The sequence below is a fragment of the Panthera leo genome, chromosome C2, assembly GCF_018350215.1.
Source record: "Panthera leo isolate Ple1 chromosome C2, P.leo_Ple1_pat1.1, whole genome shotgun sequence".
Taxonomy (NCBI): Eukaryota; Metazoa; Chordata; class Mammalia; order Carnivora; family Felidae; genus Panthera; species Panthera leo.
Window position 1 is genome coordinate 112,668,945 of NC_056687.1, and position 27,119 is coordinate 112,696,063.

At 37.9% G+C, this 27,119-nt stretch overlaps 2 protein-coding genes across 24 annotated transcripts in view; one reads left to right on the top strand and one right to left on the bottom strand.

Annotated features, from left to right (window-relative positions):
• MED12L (mediator complex subunit 12L) overlaps nucleotides 1–27,119 on the bottom strand; it is a 333,748-nt gene that overhangs the window by 19,450 nt on the left and 287,179 nt on the right. For 18 of the 21 annotated variants that reach the window (XM_042903224.1, XM_042903223.1, XM_042903225.1 and 15 more), the window contains 8 exons: nucleotides 26,537–26,646; nucleotides 26,209–26,344; nucleotides 25,245–25,406; nucleotides 22,447–22,809; nucleotides 19,462–19,618; nucleotides 15,428–15,639; nucleotides 2,458–2,547; nucleotides 1,076–1,305 (listed from right to left, as the gene is read on the bottom strand). In XM_042903224.1, the coding sequence (XP_042759158.1) occupies nucleotides 1,076–1,305; nucleotides 2,458–2,547; nucleotides 15,428–15,639; nucleotides 19,462–19,618; nucleotides 22,447–22,809; nucleotides 25,245–25,406; nucleotides 26,209–26,344; nucleotides 26,537–26,646 (1,460 nt within the window). Of the gene's footprint in view, nucleotides 1–1,075; nucleotides 1,306–2,457; nucleotides 2,548–14,793; nucleotides 14,827–15,427; nucleotides 15,640–19,461; nucleotides 19,619–22,446; nucleotides 22,810–25,244; nucleotides 25,407–26,208; nucleotides 26,345–26,536; nucleotides 26,647–27,119 lie in introns of those variants that run through there. The other 3 variants (XM_042903238.1, XM_042903242.1, XM_042903243.1) reach the window with 3 other exon arrangements.
• Nucleotides 25,692–27,119, top strand: part of P2RY12 (purinergic receptor P2Y12) — a 46,163-nt gene continuing 44,735 nt past the window's right edge. For 2 of the 3 annotated variants that reach the window (XM_042903254.1, XM_042903255.1), the window contains exon 1: nucleotides 25,692–25,769. The gene's annotated coding sequence lies outside the window, so the exon portion shown is untranslated. The remainder of the gene's footprint in view (nucleotides 25,770–27,119) is intronic. The other variant, XM_042903256.1, reaches the window with a different exon arrangement.

A 27,119-nucleotide genomic window follows, 5' to 3' on the forward strand; every position in this document is an offset into this window, starting at 1 on the left:
TGTTTTTCCAAATTTATTTATTTGCCCAAATGTGCCACCATCAACCATGCCAATGTTCTAAGCACTAACTACTTGGTGTTGATGTGCAGCCACTGATTTTAAAACACGGAAGCTAAGCGGCTGTCTAGTATTAGTGCAGAATTTTGCATGAAAATTCTTTCAGATGAACGCTGTCCGACAGAACTTTCCACACTGCCTGAAATGCTCTACATCTGTGCTGTCCAATAAGATAGCGACTGGCCTCCTGGACCAGCTACATAATTTCTGGGTTTCAGTGTGAAACAGAAACACAAGGTTCCTTGATCAAAAACAAGTAGGATTTTCAAGAACGTGACAGGAGAGCATTCAATTAAGCCTGGGGGCCTTCTATAGCACAGCACACCATGTGACTGCACAGGTCACACACTTTCAGAGTTGGCTCTGCTTGGCGGCATGTGGCAACTGAACACTTCAAATGTGACAGGTGTGATGGAGAAATTAAACTTTTCATTTAACTTTGATTAGTCTAAACTTAAATAGCCATGCATGGCTGGTGGCTCCCATGCATGATGTCTATGGGATCCAAGTACAGCAAGAATGGAGAAAGAGTCTTTCACCATCCTGTTTTGCCAACCATACCTGCAGCAGAAAAGGGGATGACAAGATAACAAAACTCTTACGGGCACCATGCACAACAAGTATTCCAATCACAGACTTTACAGCTCCAAAGTATCCCAGTCAGGCAATGCTAACAATCATCACCAATTTTTTCATAGTAAGATATTGTTAGCCAAACATCTGTTTAAAAGAGCAGAAACACTGGAGCTAACATATTAGCATTATCTAAACTATTACATCCATACTATGGCAGATGTGAGTCAAACCTCAGAGGCCTTGAATGAAATAAACAAGATGGGGCACTGCTGATTTTGATCCTCTGTCTGGATGCTACTAAAAATGAGATGACACAATGCAAATTACATGCAAATATGCAAGCTCATAAAAACAATTATAAAGCGCCACGCCCTAGACAATGCATAACAAAGACAAGAATTTGAGTGTCTACTATTGAAATCATTATTTCTACATGTATCACCTCTGAGAGCTGGTCAAGGGCTGCAGGTACGGTGACGCCTGCTGCTGAACATAGCCACTGGGCTGCTGCTGCATCTGTCTGAGTCTTTCCATTAGCGCCGGATTGGAATGTGTGGCCGGATAGGTCCTGGAGTTATAGCTAGGAGACAGGACCACGCCACCAGCCTGTTGCTGAGGGGTCTGCTGCAAAGGCATCTGCGTTCCATACATCGTATAGCCCTGGGGCATGGTCTGGAGGTGTGGGCACAAGGAGTAAAATTAATGTTTCAGTAAGCACCACCTTTGCTATCACTGAGTCATAGGGGGCAAAAACAAACCCAGAAGGAGCTCCCTGAAAGCCACTGTTCTCTAAAGCTCTTATAACTCAACATATGAGGAGGACTACTCTGGAAGCAAGAGGCTAGCAAGAAAGCTATAGAATGAACTAGGTGGATAATGATTCACCAGAAATTTCAATTAAAAATAAAAATGAATCCTCATTTGGGTTAAGAGATCAGTTTTACAATCAGTTGCTTGTTTTGAGGGAAAGAAGGATATATTTCTTTATAGAAATTATCAGGCAAGCATCCAAACCTGAAGTGCACAGATGACATCAATGTTCAACAGATCCCAAGCATAATTAATTTCATTTCCAAAATTAGAAAGAAAAGCTATCCGTGTCCAATGTACATTAAAATTATAGAGTACGCTTTCCTGATACGGGACTATACCTCCTTGGGAGCTGATGAATTTGCTTGTAGTGACTAACCAGTTACCAAAACAAACAAACAAACAAACAAAACCCAAAAAACTCCAGACCAACCAATACCTTAACCAGAGAGTAAGGGTATAACTGGGGAATATTCGATATCCTCTAGACCTGGATGGGCTACACCCTTTTTTCAGCATTCTACCAATACTCTGAATATTTAATTTTTCTATTCAATATTACTATATGAGTGTTTATATCTTAACACCTAATGTAAATAAAAAATGTAATAAGGTTCTACTGGGTGACTACAATTCATAGAATGGAATGCTGATTTAAGAAGAAACCTGCTCTTCAATCCTCAAAGAACCACATTCTAGGGTAGTTTCACGGCTTTGACTCGGAAGACACAGTAATGACTAATCAACTTCCAGCTGACAGGATGCAAGGATCTGGCTGTGGGGCTCGAGTTAAATCAATAACTCTTTAAAATGTTTTATGCTCTTCAAATCATTCAGTCCGAAGGTTTGTTCATCACTGGTGCTGCATTTTTTTAAGATGTCAACTCCAATCTATAAGCAGAAGTACTACCTTCTAAACCCCATAAGGGAGCTGATATCCTATTCACTTGGTTTCCCACTTCAAATAAACAACATTAAAAATCCCAGCGGCATCTACAAGGCAAATGTGGGTACCTGTGCTTGCTGCAGCCCTGGATACTGGGGGAGCTGAGGGGAGGGCCGTGCTTGTGCAGCAAAGAGAGCAGCCTGGTCCCCTGGTGGGCCCTGGAAAACAAAGCCAAAGCAAACTCTTGATCATAACAGCAAGAACTTGATTTGCACTCCTGGCTAAGAACCCCAATAACCCATGACACCAAATCTTATTAGATGACTACAGAATTTGGAGTTTTCCAAACAGCATTAAATATAACTTTTTATATGTGTGTAGAGACTATTAAACTTATCGTTTCTGCCAAAAACTATAGATGTCCCAACAATAATACATACATTAAATACAAGCCAAAATAATCAACGGTCTACTTATCAGAGAGGCTCTGAAACAGCTCTGCTGTACACCCCAGGATACAAATGCCACTTTAGAGTGAAAGGCATGAGGCTGTGTGAAATCTGAAAGCATGGAGTTGTACCATTCTGTGCCCATAAAAAAAGAGAATACGAGGTACAAATTTCATTGCTTTTTAATGAAGGTTCTTCACGGTGACCTACCAATTGTCTATTTAACCATGTGGTCAAGAGATGAATTTGCATCTCCTATGACTAATCATCAATTAGAATAACTATCAATAAAAATTCACAATACATGAACTGCAAATGTAACTCTGACAATGATAAAATAAAACCAATTAACATCTGCTCACCAGTCTTAATTTAATACATGTTTTGCCCTTTGAAAAATAAATCTAAGAGCCACTGTATATGTTTTATGTTATGGTGTCAGAAGCTATTTCATGGAAGCTTGCAGTAATCATCATGGAAAGAGGTCTAGCTTCCAACCATCCCTAGATTTTTACAGCACTTACTAATTACACAGAATGGGGTTTATTCCAAAATATTTTACTCTTGTCTTATAGATGTCCGCATTTTTCAAAAGTGTTAAATTATAGTTATATAAAGCCATTTAATGTGCTTGGAAAGTAGTGTAGATTTTTCTAGCAGGCAGAAAGTGACAAGTATTTAGCTTTAGAGGGTGAACACCAACAATTATTGGACATCTATTCTATGCCAGAGACTGGACTTCTTGTTCTCACCCCCATTTTCTCACAATAAATCTGCAGGGAAGAGAGTATTGTCCTCACTTATCATCTTCAGATAGAAGAAGCCAGGCTCAACAAACTTAAGCAGCTTAGCAAGCTCATTGAGCTAGAACTGGCAGAGCTATTATCTGAACGCAGGTGAGTCTGATCCCTAAGGCCAGGGCTCTTTCTGTTAGGACAAGATGTCTCCATATGCAATATTAAAAATGGAAATATTTAAATCCTCGCTTGGTACTTATTCTTTACGGATATATAGCCTTTAAAACTCACTCCAACAACAACAAAAAAACAAGAGATCTATAAAGACTTCTTACTGAAATGCTGAAACGAAATCCATATATTATTTAGTAAAATCCTTTCTCGGTTCCTCATATAAAATCACTGGAGGGCATTTATGAAACTTCAGCCTTTCCTAAGGTGACTATCCACCCATATATGGACCAAATACAAAATTTCTGAGAGTGCGTATAATAGCTTCAACAAGAATCTACATTTCCAGAATAGGGTACCATGAAGATATCCTCAGGCTTTAGCTGGTTAATCTAAGTGCAACTGTGTCTATATTTACTCTATATGTACTTGAATCTAAGGAAAATATCCCAAACTCCCTCTATGAAAACTCATTCCATGGCAGTGTGACCATCCAGGCCCTACCACTATTCCCCTCCCAGACTATTTGAAAGGTTTTTGATTTTTCAAACACTATGCCTAGAAGTCATTAAATCAACCACTTCCTTAAACGCTACTCCTTAAATCAATGCTCCCGGACAGTGTCGTACAAAGTCCCTGCAAGATACGATTTTGCTTCTTTGTGGGGGACAAATATTTTCATATTATCATTTTTACAGAAGGGGGAAAAATAAGTTACTTATATGTTTGAGTTAAAGTCATGATATCCAGAAGTGGTCTACAATTCCCACATCCTGCTTTGGTTTAAAAGGAAACAAGATGTGATCTGTATATGACGGCTACATGCAGATGCATAAAGATGTTCTCAAATTCTTCATTCTTCCTTTGCTTAGTGAAGAACCCTATGAAATGAACTATGACTTACATGTGGAGAAACCTAGTATACTAATAAGGTAAATATCTGAGTTACCGTGCAACACTTTTATTGACAAGTTACAGTTGCAATCATGGACATTAAAGAAATATGAATTTAAAACTATTCTACATAAAAAGAAAAATCACAAAATTAACATTCAAGGAAAACCACTAACTTTTGAAGAAGAGAAAGGGATAAGAAATTTCAGAGACAGGTTTTACACTGTAAAATTCATGCATTCTTTGTTAATCATTTTTTGCCTAAAGGGAAACTATTTATTTATGGACATACTATATACCTCCTACCTCCAATTTTTCCCCAACTTAAGTACAGTAGGTAATAATTGAGATACACAATATCATTCCTGGGAAAATCAAACACTCTGAGTTGGCCACCAGTCCCCATGTGCTATGTGCATAGCTGTATCATGTTTCCTTGAATGAAAAATATCCCATTCTCTCCCACCAAACTAAAATGCCCTATTTTTGTTTTTCCCGAGAATAATGCTAGAAACATTATGTCAAACATTCTGTCAATTTGTAGAAATAGTTGAATTTGTTGAATAAAGAATGAATAAGGAAAGTTCTTCAGTAATTTGAAAGACTTTACAAATGCTAACCAAGGGCCATAACGTGGGAATAAGCAAGGATACTAAAGACGAAGATTTAGTAAGTTTCTTAAAGTTGGCAGGGGTAGTTTTGCTGCATCAAATCAAGAACAGACTATGTATTGTATCATCCAAACAAGGACAGCAAGGACAAGAGGTACAGAGTGGAACCATGCTTGGCAAATCAGGAAATATGGTCACCTTAGTTACACGTAATCCATTTATCTGTTATTTTCTGAAAACTTTCTAAGATTTATTTTTAAGCAGTTTCTAGCATGGTGTCTGGCATATAGTAACAGCTCAATAAATACTATTGAGAAAATCTAAGACTCAATTTAGTTTATCTGTTAACGAAGAGTTCTAGAAGTAAACTGGGATTTATATTTCAGCATATATTAGCTTACCAAGTCCTTTCCAATTGCCCCATATTTTTTAGCACAATCTTTTATTTCGAAAATTCAGTTTTAATTATTAGCATCTATCATTCTAATGATTACTTCTTGTTACCTGCATCAATATCTGAAAATTAGCTCCATTTCTCCCTCTTGATTTATTCTGCCTAACTTAAACAATCAAAGGTAACATTAACTTCATATTTTTGCAAAGGATAATTCAAGAGGCTGGTTTTTGACCAAATATTTGTGCCTAGCCAGCTGCCATTTGCCTTTACTTCCATTACTGGAAGAGAAAATAAGACATGTTTGTGCCCCTGTTCAGGCCCCCATGGCTCAGATACCCAACTTACATGTGCTAAAGGAATAAACCACAATTAACTGGGAAGTTCTGATAATCACATACACTCAACTCTACATTGCTCTCTGAGAAAAATTCCTACGTGTGTTCTCTCAAGTTCATTTCTATGCATTTTGCTTCATGCTTGCTTCTACAGAAGAAATGTAAATCCAACGCATTTTACAAAAAAAAAACCAAAAACCCACTTTCTAAAAGATTCTTAAAAAGCTGTGTTATTCAATAGTAACTAATTTTCCTGGCCTTTATAAGAACAACTCTCTCTTCCTGCTTTATTTGTAACTAGACAAGAGAAGTATCTGAACTCAAAGAGGTGTTGACTCAAAGTCCTTTCACATAATTTGAAATAATTTGCATAACTTGAAATAAATGCATCCAGTAACTTTAAAGTTCTTGGTAAATCATCATTTTCATTCTTCTGGGTCTTGTTCTCTTCATTTAGCAATTACTCCCCCTTAGTCAACTGAACAAATGTGAAGACCTCTTTCCGAAAGAGTTGGTTAATCCTACAATAGGCAGACAGTAAGCATTACAATCAGCAGCATCTCAGGAGCAGGGATTTTTCTATGCACTCAGTTCACTAGCAATGATTTGAAATCCCTACTTAGTAACTTTTCAAGGGTGTTTCAGTGTCTCAGAGAGACAAGGTGTACCTGAAAAACCACAGCCAGATTTTGTGACTTTCTGATAATGCTGATTGAAGGATAATAAGTCAGTGGGTAATGTTTTATGAGTCACCTAGCAAAAAGGGTTTTATTTGTTACTACTAGTTTGGAAGGTACTGAGTAATGGTGCCCAAGGCTAAAACAACACATGGTGTGAACCAGAAATTATGGTCATAACATCACACTGGTGTATTTTGATTACAGACAATAGACACAGAGAAAATTCTATAATTACAAGAGGTCCAGTTGACCAGTTATGCTTGAATCTTTTATAACGCTTTCATATAAAATTAAAGTTGGTTGGGAATCAACTAACAGTAACATTAATGGCTGGAACAAACTGAATCATTCTAAAATAAACACCTCACACAATAATGAACTTTTACAATATATTCTATTAATATGCCCATAAATGATGAATATATGATTGGTTTAGTATATATGTTCATGACATTCTTAACCCTGGAGAATATTAAAGGAAAATAAGAATGGTGAAAAGGACAGCACAGATACATATACACATTTCCATTATTTTGGATGAAAGCATAGAACCTGTTGACTTTAATACTTGACAAATATTTGGTGTCAAAAAAAAGTAAAATCAACGATTGATGCAAATTTTCTTTTATCCAAATTACATTATCATCTGAACAAAATGCCCAACAGCAAACATAAGCTATCTCCATAGTATTTTTAATTTGATAAAGTTTAATTCAAGTTTTTTCAATAAAAACCTCACCTGTTCTCTGTATACCACTAAGCGTCAAGAAAAATTGACAGAAAAATTGATTCTTTTCAGAAATCTCCAAACTTTGCTGAATAGCTATGAAAGAAATTGCCTATATAACAAGTATTTAATAACCTAAATATTTTCAGAGTTTGAATATGCATTACAGACATTTTCACCAACGTATAGAAAATGTTACCCATTAAAATTGGCAGTGAAACAAGTTGACTTACATTCACATCTGAGATGTGTGCTCTTTTTTATTCTAATGCTTCTTGGGTTTATGTTGTGGGTTGGCTACCTGATACAGAAACCTATAAGTAATTTAATGCAAAACATGCATTCTTAGCTAGCCCAGGCAAAGCAGCAGAGGTGAATGTCTTATGACATGCATGCACAAGACCTGTGCTTGAAAAAACACCTTCTCCATACCGGAAAGAAAATAGAGATGATGCGTTCTGTTGAGAATTTCAGAATAGCCAGTGGGTGGGATGTGATGAGAAGGGTATGTTTCATAACCACAGTTTTCATTATCTTGCACTGGCCTATGAATCAGCATGCCATGCGTTCCTCTGCTAATGATGTGAATTACCACAAAGGGAAGCAAGAGCTCAGGAAAAGATGCGTTCAAAACTGTAACTGAGATGAAGGTGCACGAACTGGTCTATGTTCCCAAGCCCAGGTCATGAATGTCCATTGGTGTCTAAACCGTACACATAAATGATGAAAATCATGAGGCAATCAAAGGAGAAAACTTTCAGAAATAAATCCCATTAAATCAAACAGGGCCGATGCATTCATGATTCTGTGTTACAGTCTCAAACATAAACCAAGTGAATAACAGTGAAATGAAGACTATAACTTTTACCAACTATAGAGGAATAACCCACTTCTCGCTTTGATGTTCAAAGAGTAATGCTACAAAAGTTTACTTAAAAAAAAAAAAAAAGAAAAAGAAAAAGGAATGACAGCGGGGGTGTTACCATTATGTTGTCAAAGTCTTCCAGAAGGGAGACAGCAGAGTTACAGAAGTCCTACAGAAAGGGGACAGCAAGAAAACGGCAGACAATACAGATAAGATTTTTTTTAGCCTAGTGATGTGGGCAGCCACAATACATATGTAACAGTTCATTTTAAAACCATGTTTCAGGGAGTCAAGACTTAAAAACCCAGGCCCTGCAGAGGCTTTATTAATCCATACACCAAACACTGTACTATAGACTGGACATAAATGGTAATATTCATATAATGGAAGAGCACAACCCAGAGGTTAAATGCAGACATAAAAGAAGCAGAGGAGCTATCAGACAGACACTTACGGTAACTAAGGGATGTTGGAACTCCACTGTGAGCAAAAGGGGTGCCAGAGGCCTTCCTGGCCTACAGTCAGTGGGAAAGCTCAGAACACGTGGGGCACATTAAACGCAAAAAACATTAAGTGAACAAGTCAGTGGGGTCATACATTGTTGGAGGATGAAATTAGCTCCATCCTCAGGAAGTACAAATGAAAACTGGGCATTATGTCAATCACTCATTCAATCGACCAAATCAGACAACAAATATTTACAGGGCCACCAGTGTTTACAAAGGAAGAGGGAATCTGGTTTAGAAAAACATCTGATTTGTTTCCCCAAAAACAATGGGGAAAATTCCTATTTCTCAGGAAAATAATTCACTCGTTTAACCACTTTTATAAACGGAGTACAAGTGACATTTGTCTAAGATGTTAAACATTTTCTGCCCACTGAGTTTTAGAGATAGAGATAAGGCAAAGGATTACCAACCCTAATAGGAAAAAGTATTTTATTATACTAAGGACTAAAAACTATAGGAAAAATTCCCCAAGGAAGCATCTCTTCTCACTATTTTAGGCATAGGTATATAATTCATGGCATCTGTACATTTGTATTTGGATCCGACGACCATTCTATTAATCGTCCACTCTCATCACCCCCTAATCTTGTCTCCTCTCTCCTAATAATCAAGCTCTGTACACTATTTTCTAAACTATAGGGACCCAATCATAATTTCAGCAAATAAAATGCACATCTTCCTCATCATTCAAAAAAAAAAAAAAAAAAAAAAACACGGAGAAATGCCAGATATTAATAACCAAAGCACCCACTTCCCTGGACGTGGTCGTTTTCCATCCAAGGAACAAAATAATAGGGCTCGGGACATATTTACTAGTTCAGGGGTTTTCTCTGAAGTTCATGTTTGCCATTGAGATGTGTTTAAATTATCCACTCTAGGAGAATGCGTTAAAGGTAATTACTACAACTAACAATGTGTTCCAATAAGGCTATTCTGCCTACCTTTAGCAAATAAGAATAAAAGTATTGTGAAATGCGCTTATATTATCAGGAAAATTACAGAAGGGAAACCTTGACTAGCTAATACAGTTAAAAAAAAAAAAAGATGCCTAAATTCACAGATAATTGGGATATACAAATTTAAATGTCATAATATGGTACTGTTTCACCTGCTCTGAATGAGAAAGTTACAATCTGACAACATCAAGGGTTAGGGGGAGATATGAAGAAAGAAGAAAACTCATTTATAACTGAGGAGAATCATCACCACATTGGAAATCGAACAAGCATTTCCACTTGGAAGCATATACCCTAGCTCTCTCCGTATGTGCAGAAGAAATGTAAAATATGTAACATAATAGGGGTGCCTGGGTGGCTCTGCGGTTAAGCGTCCGGCTTCGTCTCAGGGCATATGATCTCAGGGTCCGTGAGTTGGAGCCCCGCATCAGGCTCTGTGGTGACAGCTCTGAGCCTGGAGCCTGCTTCAGATTGTGTCTCCCTCTCTCTCTGCCCCTCCCCCGCTCTCGCTCTGTCTCCGCTCTCTCAAAAATAAAGATTAAAAAAAAATTTTTTTTAAATGTAACATAATAGTAATATAGCATTAGCAGTAAGGAAAAAATTGAAAATAACTTAAATGATCATCAACAGGAGAATGGACAAATATTAGATCAATATCCATAATGGACTAGCATCAAGCAAGACAAATGAATAAAACTACATGTGACAAGTAGATATTCAAAACTGGTCGAAATAAAAAGTTTTAAAACAATACAATAATATATGTGTGAAACCATATTAAGTTTCAATTCCGAAAGTAATATATGTTTATGTTGATGGTTGCAAAAATATACAGAAACATAAAAACATTCATGAGAAAGAAAAACACTAAATTTACGATAGTGATTACCTCTTTATAGGAAAAAAGGGAAACGAGAGTACACATACTGTTTTATTTTTATTTTCTTAGATGATCTAGACCAAATATGGGCGGAATTTTTCAGGATTATTCAGTAAAGCTAGGTAGTAAATCCATCAGTGTTTGTTATATTTTCTATTCTTGTATGTTTGAAATACACCACTAGAGAGGGAGGGAAGGAGAGAATAAAGGAAGGACTCAGAAATTCCAAGGTGATGCCACATCCCTAGGGTAGGAGATCAATTACCATATAAAGGGTGGTCATTCAACTTAAATGGGTTTCATCCATCCAAGAGGCAAGTTTTCAGGGTGTTACAAATTCACTTTTGCCAGGGAGCTCACTGCTCTGGGAGGCTCTGACTCAGTCATTGTTCTTTTAGTAAGTGATCTAATTCCTTCAATTAGATACACATTGATGGCACCTGCCCTGTGGTTAATAATGTAATGTTCTTAAAGTAACCACTAGCTCTAACTGGGCACACCATTTCTGTCCTCTGTCAGAAATCTTCCTCTTCAATGTCATCAATATCCATATGATTATCTGTAGCCTATCACCAATTGCCTTCTTCCAAATTTGTCTCAGCCAATTTAAACTACATATATTGTCTTTCTTTAAATAAAGACAATTAATAAAGAAAGCTACATATATTGTCTTCCTTAAAATAAGTTGGCTGGTGTTGATTATTACAAAGAACAACAAAGGGGTTTTGTGCACTAAAACGGGGAAATTAGGATAAAGCTATACCACAAATCAAGGCAGACAATTAAGTCCTTTTCATCGATCAAAACTTAAGGATGCCCTCCAAAAGCCCCTTCCCTAGAAGATTGATACAGTGGGGGTGAGGAAAGCAAGTTCCTCCTGTCAGAAGAAAAATATTGGCTCTAAAAAAGAGACTGGAAAACAATTTAAGCAGCATTTTGCATTATTTTCACCAATATTTTAGATTTTGTGATGCTTCCCATAGGATATGTAGAAAATATAACAGCGATATTTTTAACACTACAGTTGGAATTATCCCCTCGAAAGTTTGTATTACAAAATTAGACAGTAAAAATATACCACTTTAAGAAACCAAAATGGCTGTGTGGAAAAGTAAACAACATTCCTTCTTACTGGCCTCTTCCATGGGCAGCCACTGAGCACCAGTCTTATTAGGGACAATTAATATGATGATACAAGTAAAGCATTGGATGTGCTCTTAATTCTCTTTTCATCTGTTTTTAGGAAAATAAAGATTTTTATGTGATAGAGATATCCTTTGAAATAATACATCCATCAAATGATACTAACAAAACAGCAACAACAAGTATGACAGCTAACATTTTTTGAGCACTTACTATGAGCCGGCCACTGTTGTAAAGGGCTGTTACATGTATTAAAACATTAATTTCACAGGAACTCTGTAACGTAAATACTGCATTGGCTCCACTGTATAGATGAGGCTCTGAGGCACAAAAGGGCAACATAATCACGGCACTGAGTCCCATTTAGATAAGGGACATCAAGTAAGGGATGGGAAGCAGATCACTTTTACTTTCCTGGATGAAGACTAACTAAAAACAATGAAAGCAAGTTTCCTTGCCAACATATCTTTATGCATACTGGTAGGTAGTAAAGCTCTAAGAAAATACACTCAATTACAACCATTACATCAGATAATGTGATTAAAAAGACTTAACAATATCCATGCTATTTAAGCATTTGTTTTCTGGACACTATACCAATGTCTTAATATGTTCTTTAGGAAATATAAGAATGATCCATAACAGAAACTTCCATGACCAACTGAGGCTGATATTCAGTTTCTGCAGTGGACACAGAGTTAATTTATAATGGAACTGAAGTTTTCTTGTGCACCATCTAAGGCTGGATGACTCCTATATATATCACCTTGTTTCCATTAAGATGGGAAGAGGCAAAGAGGGTTCCATAAGGTATGAGACATATCCAGAAGCCAGGAATTTACATCCTGTCATGCCCCAGCTAGGTTTTCAGAAGAACCATAGTAGAGATCACTGCTGGAAGGGGATTCTGGAAGCACTAGAAGGATGGCTGAGAGGAGTTTGTGGATAAAAACCAGACTGCTAAGGATTAAGGCTACTAGGAAGCTCTAGGATCCTGGAAATAGTTTCCCAAAACACACATTCGTCTGATAAGCCTTTCATAAATTTCTACCCTCTGCTCACTACCATGTAAACATGATACAGAGTATAAGACCTGACGTCTGAAATTCTCCAACATGTTTGTTACACTTAAGTTAATGGATTCCCAGAATTAGAGAATTGCTAAGGATAAGAAGATCAATGATTTCTATTTCATAAGAGAAAAAGATACACAAGTGCCTATGTAGCTAGAGAGAATCACATTATGTGTAGGCATTTAACTGGGTCCTGGCCAAAACGAGAATGAACATTTCTCCATCATTTCTTATCACAAAGGATGTAAGTGAGTACTTATTAGAAAAACAACTGCATCCAGAACCATACATTAAAACAATTTATCAACATCACAAATATTCCAAATCATTCTGCTCTTATTCTAGTTTTTTAAGGATTACCACAGAATTTTTTTCTGCCACAATACCAGATTTAACTAGAATCCAGGTATATTAATAGTTTGTACATGAGAGGAGAGGAACTAACATCTCCTCAGGACCGCCTAGGTACAGGCACTCTGACAAATGCTACGTATAATCTCACTGACTTTGTGTAGGACCATTCAACCATACCACTGCACCATGCATGTACGTCTCTTCCTTAAAAAAAAATGTTATCTCCCCTCAAATATCTAACACTTGAAGAATGGTAAAACAAAAAGGGTAACAGGAAGGGCGGGTGGCTTAGTCGGTTAAGTGTCTGACTTCGGCTCAGGTCATGATCTTACGATTTGTGGGTTTGACCCAACGTTGGGCTCTCTGCTATCAGCACAGAGCCTGCTTTGGATCCTCTGTCTCCCTGTCTATTCCTTTCTCCCCCTCAAAAATAAACAATCATTAAGAAATATAAAAAATAATAATAATAAAAGAGTAACAAGAAAAAGAAAAAAAGGAGAAAAAAGGAGTTAGCAAAAAGAGTCAGAAAAAGAGGAGTGCCTGGGTGGCTCAGTTGGATAAGTGTCCGACTCAATTTCGGCTCAGGTCATGATCTCACGGTTTATGAGTCAAGCCCCGCATCAGGCTCTGTGCTGACAGTGTGGAGCCTGCTTTGAATTCTCTGTCTCCCTTTCTCTCCACCCTTCCCTGACTCATACTCTCACTGTCTCTCTCTCTCTCCATAAAAAGAAACAAACAAAAGGAGACATAAAAAAATAAACTTATTGGAAGGCAAGTTTTACTTAGTTGTAAATTAAATTAAAAGGAAACTGAATTCATGCTGTGGGGATGGTTACTCAATGTACAGCAAGTTTTTTGTATAATCTTGACAAGGACTTGAAACAATACTATAATTATTTTTGTTCATCCCCAAGAATAGCTAAAATCCTGAGGTTTTTAATGGCTCACGTTTTAAAATTGCTGCTTAGTTAAACAAAATAACTGTTTCTTGATATCCAATCCTCATCATTTCTGTGTAAGAAGCAACTCAGGCCCCTTACCTGACACCCAGGGAGTCTGAGCAGTTGCTAGAGGTCTAAGAGAGACAAGCATGCAGTGACTGGGCTTTGCATCCCCATACAATTGAACTAGTTTCCTCTTTCCTGTCCTTCTTATAATATAGGTAAAAACAAAACCATTTTTAAGAATGTATAACTAACCCTCCCACCCTCAAACCCCCAAATCACTAAGTGGATGGACTGACTGCAAAAATGTCCTAAGTTATATAAGGGACACATGCCTAGAAAGTTATCCAAAATACAAAGAATATTTGTAGAAGCATTAAAATTTCTTGCTTATCTGAAAGTTTTATGGTTTCTTTTAAAGCAGGATACACATGCAGATTGGCTACTTCCTTTGAGGTTCAAGAAAGTACCTAAATCACAGCGTTGTTGTGGGATATTGTGGGATCTAAGATAACTAACACATTTAAAGGGCTTAGAAATGTTTTGGCAAATAGTAAGTGCTCTACTGGTGTTAGCTGCTATTATCATCATCACTAATATTTTTTAGCAAAATTGCAAAGTACAAAAAGTATGTAGAAACTGGGTTAAAAAAAAAAGCCCCAATCTCACCTCCTTTTCTATTTTATTTATTTGTACAGACGTGTGGGCTTCATGAGCCAATACTATGCTGTGTATCATGGCCACCATTGTCTTGTTAAACAATCACTGTCATCTCAAAAGTTAAAGACAATTGAGTTAGAAGGCATAAAAACAGCAATATAAATTCAAGAATGAAATTGAAGGTATCTATACACTGACTATTATTTGTACTATATTCTTTGCTATAGGTCTTACTATTAAGCACATACTGAACATAGAATCTATGCAGGGAACTACAGGGAGAAACCTAAGAACCATCAGGATTTTAGAGATACAACTTCAGGGTAATAAATCTACTAAAAATTCATGAAAGTAAAGCTCGAAGGAGTACAGAATATGGTGCTAATTATAGGGAAAGAGGGCTCAGCGAGGGTCACTACAAGGATGAAAAATCTGCTGCTTCTAAGTGACTAGAAAGTCATCAGCCCTTGCTTTTGTTCTAAAGGCATACTTTTAATGAACTTAAGATACTTCCAAAGTTCTCATCTGATCAGTGATAATAGCAAAATACACGGGAGGAAAAGTATTTACAAGCCTGGAGGAGAGGCAAGCCTGCGCTCATATACGATTTCGGGGATACACAGGCAGGAGGGATATGCCACATACCCCACACTCATCCCCAACTAGAGGCGCTACCAAAACACAGAGGACTCCATTGCTGGATCTGGACAAACCTGCTGGAAAGGTCGAGCCTGGGCTTGCCGGAGAAGCCGCTGCTGCTGCTGCTGCTGCAGAAGCTTCATCTGTATCAGCTGCTGCTGCGATGTGATGGCGTGGAGGGGCGGCGGCTGCATCATGGCCCCCGAGCGCCGCTGCAGCATGTTGGACAGAGCTTGTTTGGTATTCGTTGGGACGAAGGAGCCCGTGGGGTCCAATCTAGAACCACCTACCAAAGCAACCAGAAAGAAGGGCTCTCTGTGCATGTTAATACAACACTTCTTCCTTGTTTTATCAAAACACAGGAACCTTACCTTCTAAGCCTTTGTGAGCAAATGGAAAATAAGGCCCGCCTCACCCCACATAAATATTAAAGGTCTGTGGAGAACTGCACAATTTCCAAATGATGGGGAGGAGTGATGTAGGAGTGAATTATAGTATTTCAGTGACTTCATAGAAGCCCCACTTCAGTTGATAACTTGAAATCCCTGAAACAGACTCAAGGGTGTAATTTTGGAACCATGTGGGTTTTAAACCCTGCAAGGCCTTCAGGAACACATTACCTGCATAAAATGTACTGACTTCATGGTATATTTTGCCAGGTGTCCTAAGTCAGTCATAGAAACTCTTTTGTAATCTTAAATAAATTTAAAGCTCATGATATTTAAGTTTTGTGACCACAGCAAAATGAAAATGCCCCTTTTGTAGAAGAGACGCAAGAAATACTTTGAAAACTTGAAAGGCTTGGAAACTTCAAATACCATGACTCAAAGACAAAACACATCTTTTTTGAAGGACAGAAATCAAACAAGAAATGTTATTTGTAGTGATCCTTGAGAAACCAAAGGAAATCCTCAACATATTTGCATATATAATTTGTCAAATGCCTTTAAGAGTTTGGGAAAAAAATTGTCAACATTTGCTGGCTTCAAACTAGGTGCCAATCCTTCATTTACCAGATTTTATATACTTTAATATATGTGTAAGAAAACCTCTATATAAATATCTCACAAAAGATGTGTTCTCTTTTTTCTTTTAAACAAGGTGTATGGTGAAAAACACATTTTAAAGTTGTTCACTTGAAAAACCCACATTCTTTTAAAGACACAAACCCACAGTCAGCAACATGGTTTATGAAGTCATTCAGCAGCATTTGAAGAACATTTGGAAAAAAGAGGAAAGTCAACTCAGGTAACATACGGCAAGGTAAATTTTATTGAAGAACTGGAACTATACTAATACGTTAAAACTTAATGAGCTCATTTTACAGATAAAAGAAACTCTAAGGACCAGACTACATTTCACGTTGTTTGAATTTTCCTAACTTTCCTATAATTTTGTACCTTTGAGCCAACTAAGGAAATAAAGTAACTATCCCTGAAGCCCTCTGCATATTCCTAATTACTTTTCTCACCTTCTTTCTCTCACCAAATGTTATTCTGAATATGGTGTTTAATATTCCCAAACATTTCCTTATGACTTTACCAAACTGGCATGTATACATGACAAAGAGAGACAAATTGTAGAAGGGCGAGTGGCTGGGTATATGTCTACACGTGTATACTGAGGGGGCATAATTCTTTGCATTTTAACTATATACTAATGAAAAGCATACTGTACATACTCTTCTGTAACTTCATAGGACTCATATTTTAAAAAAATCACACATATAAAATCCCTATGTATCTTCATTTTCCTTAATATTTTTTCTTACACATCCTTAAAACTCACCTAATACCTAAGGTTCCTTAACTTATAAACCCTGCTTATAGTATTCTAGGGAAAGAGTATATGTCATTATAAAACAGTGAACCTTTAATTCATACAGCCCTGGTGTTTAAAAATGCTACAAATTCACAAGAACCTTAGAACTGAAAATATAAAGTTCAAAAGAGAGAACATGCATTATTTTCCACATTTATTATTGTCTAGTTCGCTCTTTGTGGTCTACATTCATTCACTCAAGAACCAATTTTAAAAAAAAAAATTTTTTTTTTAACGTTTATTTATTTTTGAGACAGAGAGAGACAGAGCATGAACGGGGGAGGGTCAGAGAGAGGGAGACAGAATCTGAAACAGGCTCCAGGCTCTGAGCTGTCAGCACAGAGCCCGACGCGGGGCTCGAACTCACAGATTGTGATATCATGACCTGAGCCAAAGTCGGCCGCTTAACCGACTGAGCCACCCAGGCGCCCCTCAAGAACCAATTTTTAAGAGCTTACTAAAAGCCAGAGGCTGCTTTAAGTTCTGAGGAGAATACAGTAAACTTAACAGAAAAAATGCCTGCCCTACCAGAGCTTACATTCTGAAAAGGGCAGATAATAAACCAGTAAGCAAGTAAAATATATAGTGTATAACCAAATGCTAATGCCACGGGGAAATAGAAAGCAGAGGGAAACAGGGTTCAGGGAAGGGCTGTGGCTTACCATTTAAAACAGAGCGGTCAGTGGAAGCCCAGTGAGAAAATGGTATCTGACCAAACCCATAGGAGGGAGGCAGTGAGCCATGTAAAATACTTAAGGATGAGCACTACAGGCACAGGAGCCAGCAGGCGCAAAAGCCCTGAGGTAGGAATATGTTAAGATCTTTTACTGAGCATGTCTGCTGGGTTAGATCATCTTCTGTGTGCTACATTTTCAAAAGTTTACTTTAGGGGCTCCTGGGTGGTTCGGTTGGTTAAACATCCAACTCCGGCTCAGGTCATGATCTCGCATACCGGTTTGTGGGTTCAAGTCCTGCGTTGGGCTCTGTGTGGACAGCTCAGAGCCTGAAGCCTGCTTCAGATTCTGTGTCTCCCTCTATGTCCCTCCCCCACTCACACTATGTCTCTCTCTCTCAAAAATAAACGTTAAAAACAATTTTAAGTTATACTCTGTGTGTATGTGTATGATATAAACCTTATTTCATCACTCAAAGAAGAATGAACATTTTTATCCATTTTCTTTACTATAGTATCTTACCACCCAAAACAGAGTCTGGAACATTACGAAGTTCAGTACATTTTGTTGAATAAATAATTGAATCCCCTACCCTATGAGGGTATATATTAGCATATCCATTTTACAGATAATCAAGCTGATGCACAGAGAAACTAAAACCCAATGTTATACAGTAGGAGAGTGGTAGAACCAGACTTGAACCTAGATGTATAACTTCCAGACCAGCCCTCTTAACCTCTAATTTAGATGGCGAAATATGGATTCTCCCATGAGCCAAGAATAAAAAAATGTCTTTCCTAGGCCTCAAATGTCATACTTAAATTACAGTAAAAATCATAACATGCAGAGTAAGACCTCAAAATAAGCTACTCTGTTGAAAGAAGCAAATTTTCTTTTAGAAAGAAAATTAAATTCAGTTCTAAGAGATTTTTTTATTTAGGACATGTTCATTTCAGATATAAAATATACTTGGGCTTGAATTAAAGCAATACTAAAATTAGAGAGATGATAGTTTTCTTTGTTTGATAACTCAGTCTACTTGCTGAACTAAATTTCTGAGATCCTTCATGGTATGAGCAATTTACAATTCATCGCATGAGAAAATAAAGATGCTTCACAATATTGACTAATTACTTAAAACACTAGTAAGAATTTTATCTCATCAAAACATACACAAATTTCACAACATACAACTCTTATCAACTTTTTATCTGATATTGTACATTTTCATCAGTAGCTAATTTCCTTCTAAAACTGAATGAAAATTCCCAACTCAGTACATAAACTAGTAATTAAAACCTTATTTTAACACCTGAGGAACACCCCCAAATTGGGCACATATTGGATTACTACTGTATACGCTCAGGTATTGTTTGATTCTTAGAATATTGTCATCTATGTGACAATCAAAAATATATTAAAAGGATCATTAAAAAAATAAAATAAAACACCTTCATATTATTAGAAGAAAAACCACTCCGAGCAGAGAGGATTACAGAAACGTCAACGGAGTACTCAGTTATGGCATTTTCTAAGTTTTACAGAGATTTCCAGTTAAACCCCAAGCTACTTCATGTCTCAGAGGGACCTGACTGCACTCTCTCTTCACATACCTGGAGTAAGAGATTGGTTCTGAAGGAAAAAACCCGGCTGCTGGGGCTGACCCATGAGGTTATAGCCCCATAAGGTGGACTGCGGATGGTGCATCATCTGGGAGGAAATGGGTGAGTAGTTAGGAGGCACTCGGTATATGTTGCTCTGTGGATACTCCTTCAAAATAAAGAGAAAAGATAATAACAATAAAGTTATTTAACTCCACAAACTATAGGTAATTAATGCAAATTCCTCCTATCACATTCTTCGAGCCAGCTTCTATCCCAGTGGACAAGGCTGTTTTTTATAGAGGTGACGACAGAAGGCAAGAGTGTCAACATATTCTTTTGCAAGACACTCATTTGGGTAAAAACTTTAGAATAAGAAAGTACTTGGCTTCGACCCCTAAATCCCCACAGGGTGGCCTGTGCAGAGGTCTATCTCCAGAAGTGCATCTTTGACATGTTGAACTTCCTGGCATCCTAGCACCTGGTGCTCCCTGAGGGAGACCACCTGGGATGAGGAAGAGGATGAGGTGCAGCTCAGATGAACCAGACATGCTGCCAGCCTGGAGCTGCCCGTGGCCATGCACTCAAGAAGACATCCAAAGAGGCTGTGGATGTCTACAGATATGCCATCCATGGGACGGGGCTATTTTTTAAACAAAACTTCGATGCCGACGGGATGGTCATTGAGTACACTGGTACTGTCATTCACTCTGTGCTGACAAGCAGAAGTTTTATGATGGGAAGGGTATTAGGTGCTACGTGTTCTCTATAGATGGCTTTGACACGATGGAGGCCACAAGGCATGGCAATGCTGCCACTTCATCAACCACTTAGGTGAGCCCAACTGCCCCTCCCAAGTGATCCAGGCGGAGGGCCAGGAACACATCAACATCTTTGCCCTGCCCTGCATCCTGTGTGCTGAGGAACTCACCTATGGCTACAAATTCCCCGTTGTGAATGCCAGCAACAAATTGCCCTAAGACGATGGCACCAAGCACTTCTGTCGGTTCCTTAACTAAAGCCCCAAGGCTGCCCACCACACCCCCTGCTTCCATCTTGCCCCTAGTCTGGGGCTCCCTAGTCCCCTGCAGAACATGTCACCAGAACTATTATGTTCGGGGTGGATATGGGCATGCAGGTGGCAAACGCCATACCTCTACCCCTCTAGCCTACCCAGTAATCGCTCCCTTGCTTCCCTGGGGACCCAGGATGTAGGTATTGTAGCAAGTTTCCTAAACACCTTTTTGTCTATGCACTTTTTTTATTTAAACCCCCTACTGTAAAGTTTGTCAATGTTTGGCGGAAAAAATGTACTTGGCTTCAGTGGGGGGAAGATGGAAAAGGATCACTTCTGAAGTTTGTTTTTAAAATACTAAAAGCACGTCAATATTGACCACTGCCCACAGGTGAAAGAACATCTTCAGATGCTCATTCTCCAGATCATTTCATCTTAGGTCATTTTAGGAATCCTTCCTGATATGCTGGGTCTGGATGAGAATGAGGCCATGAAGACACACAATACTTCAGGACCAGTCCCTGGCCTAGATGGTATCTTATTTCCACTATTCAAGCCAGTACGCAAATGAAGCAGACTCTCTGCCATCTGCTTGCATCCCATTTCCTGCACTTGGGCTTTGTCTTCCTTATGGGACATGCAAAGTCTCTAAGGATCACACCTGAATGTCCCAGTTACCTACCCACCCCGCTTCTTTTCATGTAGCCCTAAAGGATAAAGGAAAAACAAAACCTCAGATCCCTGAAATACAACCCACTAGAAAGGGACAGTTTCAGAAGTAGTATGGGAGGAAGGGATATTACCAGGGCTCACTTGGAAAATGAGAGGAATTTTCAGGCTTTTAAGAGGGTGTTATTCTGAAAATAACAGAAACTTATCCATGTAGACTAACAGCCTAGGAGTCCAGATTCTGGGGAGTGGCAGTCTGGACCTTATTAAGCACCTCTTCAAGACAAAGGAATATTGGTAGGAAGAATATTGGTAGAAGGTATGAGAAGAGGGCACTACCATTCAATGGTATCCAAAAGCGATGGTCGTCTTCTCTAGAAAAATGTTAATCACCAAGCTATCAGCTAGGAAAAGATATGTTGTGGTTCTGATATAGGTAAGTGATAATTACTAGACATGATAATTATTAGACATAACCCTAACCCTATTAGATAATTATTAGACATACAATTATGAATATATCTTCCATGGTACAACAAGAATACCCTTGCATTATGTAGAAAAATGTTTTAAATTCTCTCTCAAGTATTTTCTAGGTGAATTAATTGTAAAGATACCTTACACATTCATTCTATAAATGTTATAAAATTGTTCCCAAATTGCCATCTCAATGATTTCTGTTGTTTTCAAGAAAATGTTGGTAGAGGTAGGGAAGACTAATAGGAAAACAAGGAACAGGACTTTTTAAAATTGTGTTCATCTTTTATAAAGTCTGAAAATCTGTGAAAAAGGTAAAATATATAGGAAGTTAAGGTGAAATAGTAAAATATGAAATCTCAGAAACATCTTATTGGATATATTAGATGGAATGTTAGCTAGGGAAATGCAAATAGTTTTCCATATTAATCTACCAACATTATCAAGTGCTCAAAATATGATAAATATTTTAGACATGTCTTATAATAAAAATATGTAAGATGATGAGCTTTTACGGGTCTAAACAATTCAAGTTTCAAATGTGAGAAATGATGAGGCACTGAAATATTAATTAAATACTAGTCACAATGGAAGCCCAAACTTAAAATAGTGAAAATTAGAGAAGGAAAAAAATCACAAGCTATAATCCTATCCTCTGTGACAGGTCACTATTCATGTGCCATTCTATTAATTAAAATAGAGCTTTGTGAACATTACAACTGTTACAAGAAGGATGATAATGCTCTTCATAATGTTTCTAGGAAAAGAATCTGGGCACTATTAAATCTCTCACTAGATGCCAATAAGCCAAAGACCTCCCTACTTCTCACACTCACGTCAACTCTTGAGCTTGATTTCGTCTTGCGCTTCCTTCCTTTTGTTTTCTTCTCTTCATCTGTTGCGGTTTTTCCCTGATCTGACAGCTCAGCTGATTTCCGCTCTGGTTCCTGAGAGATGGGAGATGTGGGCTCCTCCTCTTCCTCCTCGGGAGGCAGGGGCAGCGGTTCGAGGTAGTAACTTCGGGGCTTGGGCATGGGGTGTGTGTGATACAACAGCAGGTGATGCTGCTCCTCGTACTTGATCACCTTTCGGTCCACTCGGACAGTCCCGAACCAGGCCCAAGACAGAGGAGCTGGGTTCTTCTGACCCTCAAACAAATCCCATGGGGACACCTTCTGCTTTGTAGACACCTGGAGACCCTGTGGTGAAATAATGCTCTGTGAACACACGTTCAGATCTTTCCCTGACCGAGAGCCCAAGCTTGCTTAGGACAAGGATACACAGAATATTCTGGCTGGCTGCGTGCCTTAGAGAACCCTAGCATACAGCACATGGGGAAACACATTGATTCAGGGTTACAAGGCTACATCACTGGAAAGCTGCAGCTAGAATTCAGACTTTTAAAGTCAGTTCTGTGGTTCTTTATACCATGTGATGCTCAACACCACGTGGTTGAGTATATATTACTGCAAATTGGTATTTTTCGGCGTACCTGGTGGCTCAGTCAGTTGAGCATCTAACTTGACTTCAGCTCAGGTCATGATCTCCCGGTTCGTGAGTCCACGAGATTTTTTGGATTCTCTCTCCATTTCTTCTCTCTCTCTGCCCCTCCCCCACTCACACGCATGCTCTCTCTCAAAAATAAACTTAATATGAATGAATGAATGAATAAATAAATAAATAAAATGGTGCTTTTCATTTAGTATTTTTTGCTGCTGTTGTTTTTCAGGAAAAAATAGTTCTAAAAAATACTGCAATATTGATCTTACTGTATTGAATTATAATCAGTTACAATCATTTGCAATTTATTTTGTTGTTTTTAAGATAAAGCAAAACTTGAGAGTCAAGTTATTGTCAACCTCTACTTGGGCTCAAATTTACTTCAATCCAAACATGTATGGACTTGATTCAATACAGGAATCTTCCATGTACTTAATAAGCCAGTTTCTGAATAGTTAGGGAATACAGGTACAAATAAAGTCTCTTCAATACAAGATTACCTCTAGTGAGTTTACAAGAGGAGATGTTACTCTGCTTCTGAAAACAAAGGTTTCTTATTTTTAACATTAATTGGTGATGTCTCTTGTACTTTCCCTGGCATACCAACTTGAAAACATTTTTCCTCAGAATAACCACAAAAATAACTACTCAGGCATTCCACAAGATATGAATGCTCCTGTTCTTATCTACGTGGATGGATTTATGCAAAATTAAGGCTCATTTATCATGTATAAATGGACTGTTTCCTAATACTTGCCTAGAGTTTAGACTTCTTTCCTAGGTGCAAAGACCATATATCCTAATGGGTTCAAGATGTCTCACCACTAGAGAGCCCAATGACACTGCAAAAGCAACATGCCCATAATGCTAGCTTTTTCCATCTCTACAACCATACTGGTAGAAGTACTCTAGTTACTGTGAATTAATTAAGTATTGCCTTTCTCCTAGGAACCACACTCCTTCATACCTTTGCAAAAACTCTTCCATTGGCCTGTACCAGACTGTTCCCTACTTCCTAGCTAACTCTTAATCTTTCAAAATAATTCAACGGTCAGTTTTCCTGGAGATCCTATTCTGACTACCTACTCCTTATCTGAGTGTGATGGCTCCTTCTCAGGGTCCCCTAACACTGTGTACCACATGGTAATTGTCTATCCACTTCTGCTTAAGGGCAGGAGCTCTGTCTTTCATATCTGTGATTTCACAAATTTGTGGTTGCTCAATGTTCATTGAAAGAATAACTGATCACTCTTCTTGTGTTTAAGGGAAACTTGTTTAATAGCATACATAAAACAAGTGTTTGTTAAAATATTGTTTAATTGATGAGAAAATTAAGTAACATTACTCTAAAAATATTTTTTACTCAAAATAGCTTACAACATAAAGACTTTATCAATCAAATTTTTCTTATCTATATATATATTGTTTCCAATTCTAAACTGAAAGGAGAGTTTTGTTTTGTTTTTTTTTAAGTGAAAGAGAGAGAGAGAGAGAGAGAGAACAAGTGCAAGTGGGGGAGGGGCAGTGGAAGACAGAATCTTAAGCAGGCTCCATGCCCAGCACAGAGCCCAGGGCTTGATCTCATGACCATGAGATCTTGGCCTGAGTGGAAATCAAGAGTCAGATGCTCAACCCACTGAGTCACCCAGGCACCCCTGCCTTTTTTTTTTCTCTTTTCTTTTTTCTTTTAAGCACTAACCTTTCACTTAGTTTTCCCTTGGTGGCTTCAGAAATTCACATAAAGGGTTTTTTTTTTAATTTTTTTTAATGTTTATTTATTTTTGAGAGAGAGACAGAATTCGAGTGGGTTGGGGGCAGAGAAAGAGGGAGACACAGAATCCAAAGCAGGCTCCAGCCTCTGAGCTGTCAGCACAGAGCCCGACGCAGGGATCGAACTCACTAGATGGGAGATCATGACCTGAGCTGAAGTCGGACGCTCAACCAACTGAGCCACCCAGGTGCCCCTCACATAAAGTTTTAAACAAAGATCTATATAATAATGTCCATGACCGATGCATTTAAAGGATAAGAAAATACTTTAAAAAAAATCAAGAAACTGTAAGATTGAGATATTTCATATACCCTTTGGGAAAATAAGAAAAAATATATATAAGAAACAAACATTTACTCTTGCCTGTTTTTTATCTATAGAGTCGAATCCAGCAATTTTGTTTCCCTTTGTGTCAATCAAGGAACCCATAGGTTCACAAGTAATGACATCACATGTCTGTTTGGGCAAAGGTAGCAACTGTCGAACTTTGTCAATACTTTCTGATCTCTTGTCTCCTAGCTCTTTCTGAAAAACAAACAAAAAAAACCCAAAAAGAGACAAACGGGACAGAAATTACAATGAAGGCAAAAGTTAGCAAGAAGGAAGTTTCTCTCTGAAACATTTCCTTTTTTATGACAAGACTGTTCTTTAACCTGGAACATGGTCGATTATGCAGCTTTAAATTAGAGTAGTGAGTATGTTTCATTTCTTCTATTTAAGTAGAAAATAGAACACATATAATGGAACCCTGGTTACACAACAAACATCACAGTGCTGAAGTGACAAAAATCCAGGGTAGTATTTGCCATCAGAAGGCAGAAGCAGCAGCACAGAACACATGCTCCAATCCAGGGTCAGACCTCAAGATACTCACTGGTTATTTTACTGGTAAGGTCGGCAGATATATTGATCTTTCTCTGCACCATTTGTTTACAGTTTATTTCAAAAATTGTGTTAGTGGTTAGTCAAATGAATTGGGTTTAGAAATATCAGTGCAAATGGTTATTTTTCAATTAGAGGCATCAGTCCAAGCATGGATTTATCTTAAATCCAACGGTGGCATTTTTCTTATATATTTGACTTACATTTCTAAAGTTCCTTAAAAAGTTAAACATTTTGTGAATATAATTTAAGAAATACCTTCAAGCTATATGCTTTTGAGTACCAGCAAGCTGAGGTGAGGCAAACAGCAAAATAATCACATAATTTTAGCTGAATGCAATAAATAACATCTAATTTAACACATAATAAATTAAGATAAAATGCACTAAATAACAAACGCATAAACTATTTGAGATCATGATATATAAGCAGGTCATAAGCTTACCTTCAGTTTCTTTACTAAATTCATGTATGCACGTTTGTTCTCTTCAGATCCCCCTGGGGATGCATTTGATAGGTCTGAGGCTAATGTTCCATTGATTAACACACCCAGCATGTCAAGAACTGTTGTGAATAATTCACTAAGAGTGGGAAGAAATAATTATTTTCACTATAAAGTAAAAGCCAAATACTCTAACGAAGGAGCATTTTTATTTAAGGCACAGAGCTTTTGATGGTACCTAGAGAATAAGATGTGGCACAATTTGTAGTCACTACTGCAAAGCTTCTACCATGCATGTGTACAGAATAGTAAATTTGAAATAAGAACATACTTGTTAGTGTGCATGTCAACAGTTCCAGAAGTTATGATCTGAAGCAGGAGGAGGGCCCAGTCTGTTGTCCACTGGGTGCTCCTCTGCACCGTGTCAAACATTCCTCCTACCTAGCACAAAAAAATACAACAAAACTTTATTACAAATGCCATCCCCATCACTTTATGTAGCCAATTTTGATTTGTTTTTTTAAAAAACAAACACACTCTGCTTTATGGATTAACGTGTCTTCTCTCTTACCTAGCTACCTATTTCTCACTCTTTCTGATTCTTTCAGCATAGGAATTTGGTCATTGAAAAAAAGGGGAGGGAAGAGGAGAGGAGGAACGTGAGTGTGGGTAGGAGGCCAATAAGAATCAAATAATAGGGAAATTATTTTTCTTTTAATCCTAACCTTTTGTGATACCTGGTTTTCTGACATAAAATTAGTTAAATCTGAATAGGTCAAAATCAGGTGAGTTGATTATCTACACTTGATGCCGTTAAATTACTATTGGATCTAAGTCTGTTGTCATAACAACACTTGCAAATATCCAGTAACACAGAAGAACTGACAAGCAGGGGCTCGGCTCGGCCCCCAGGT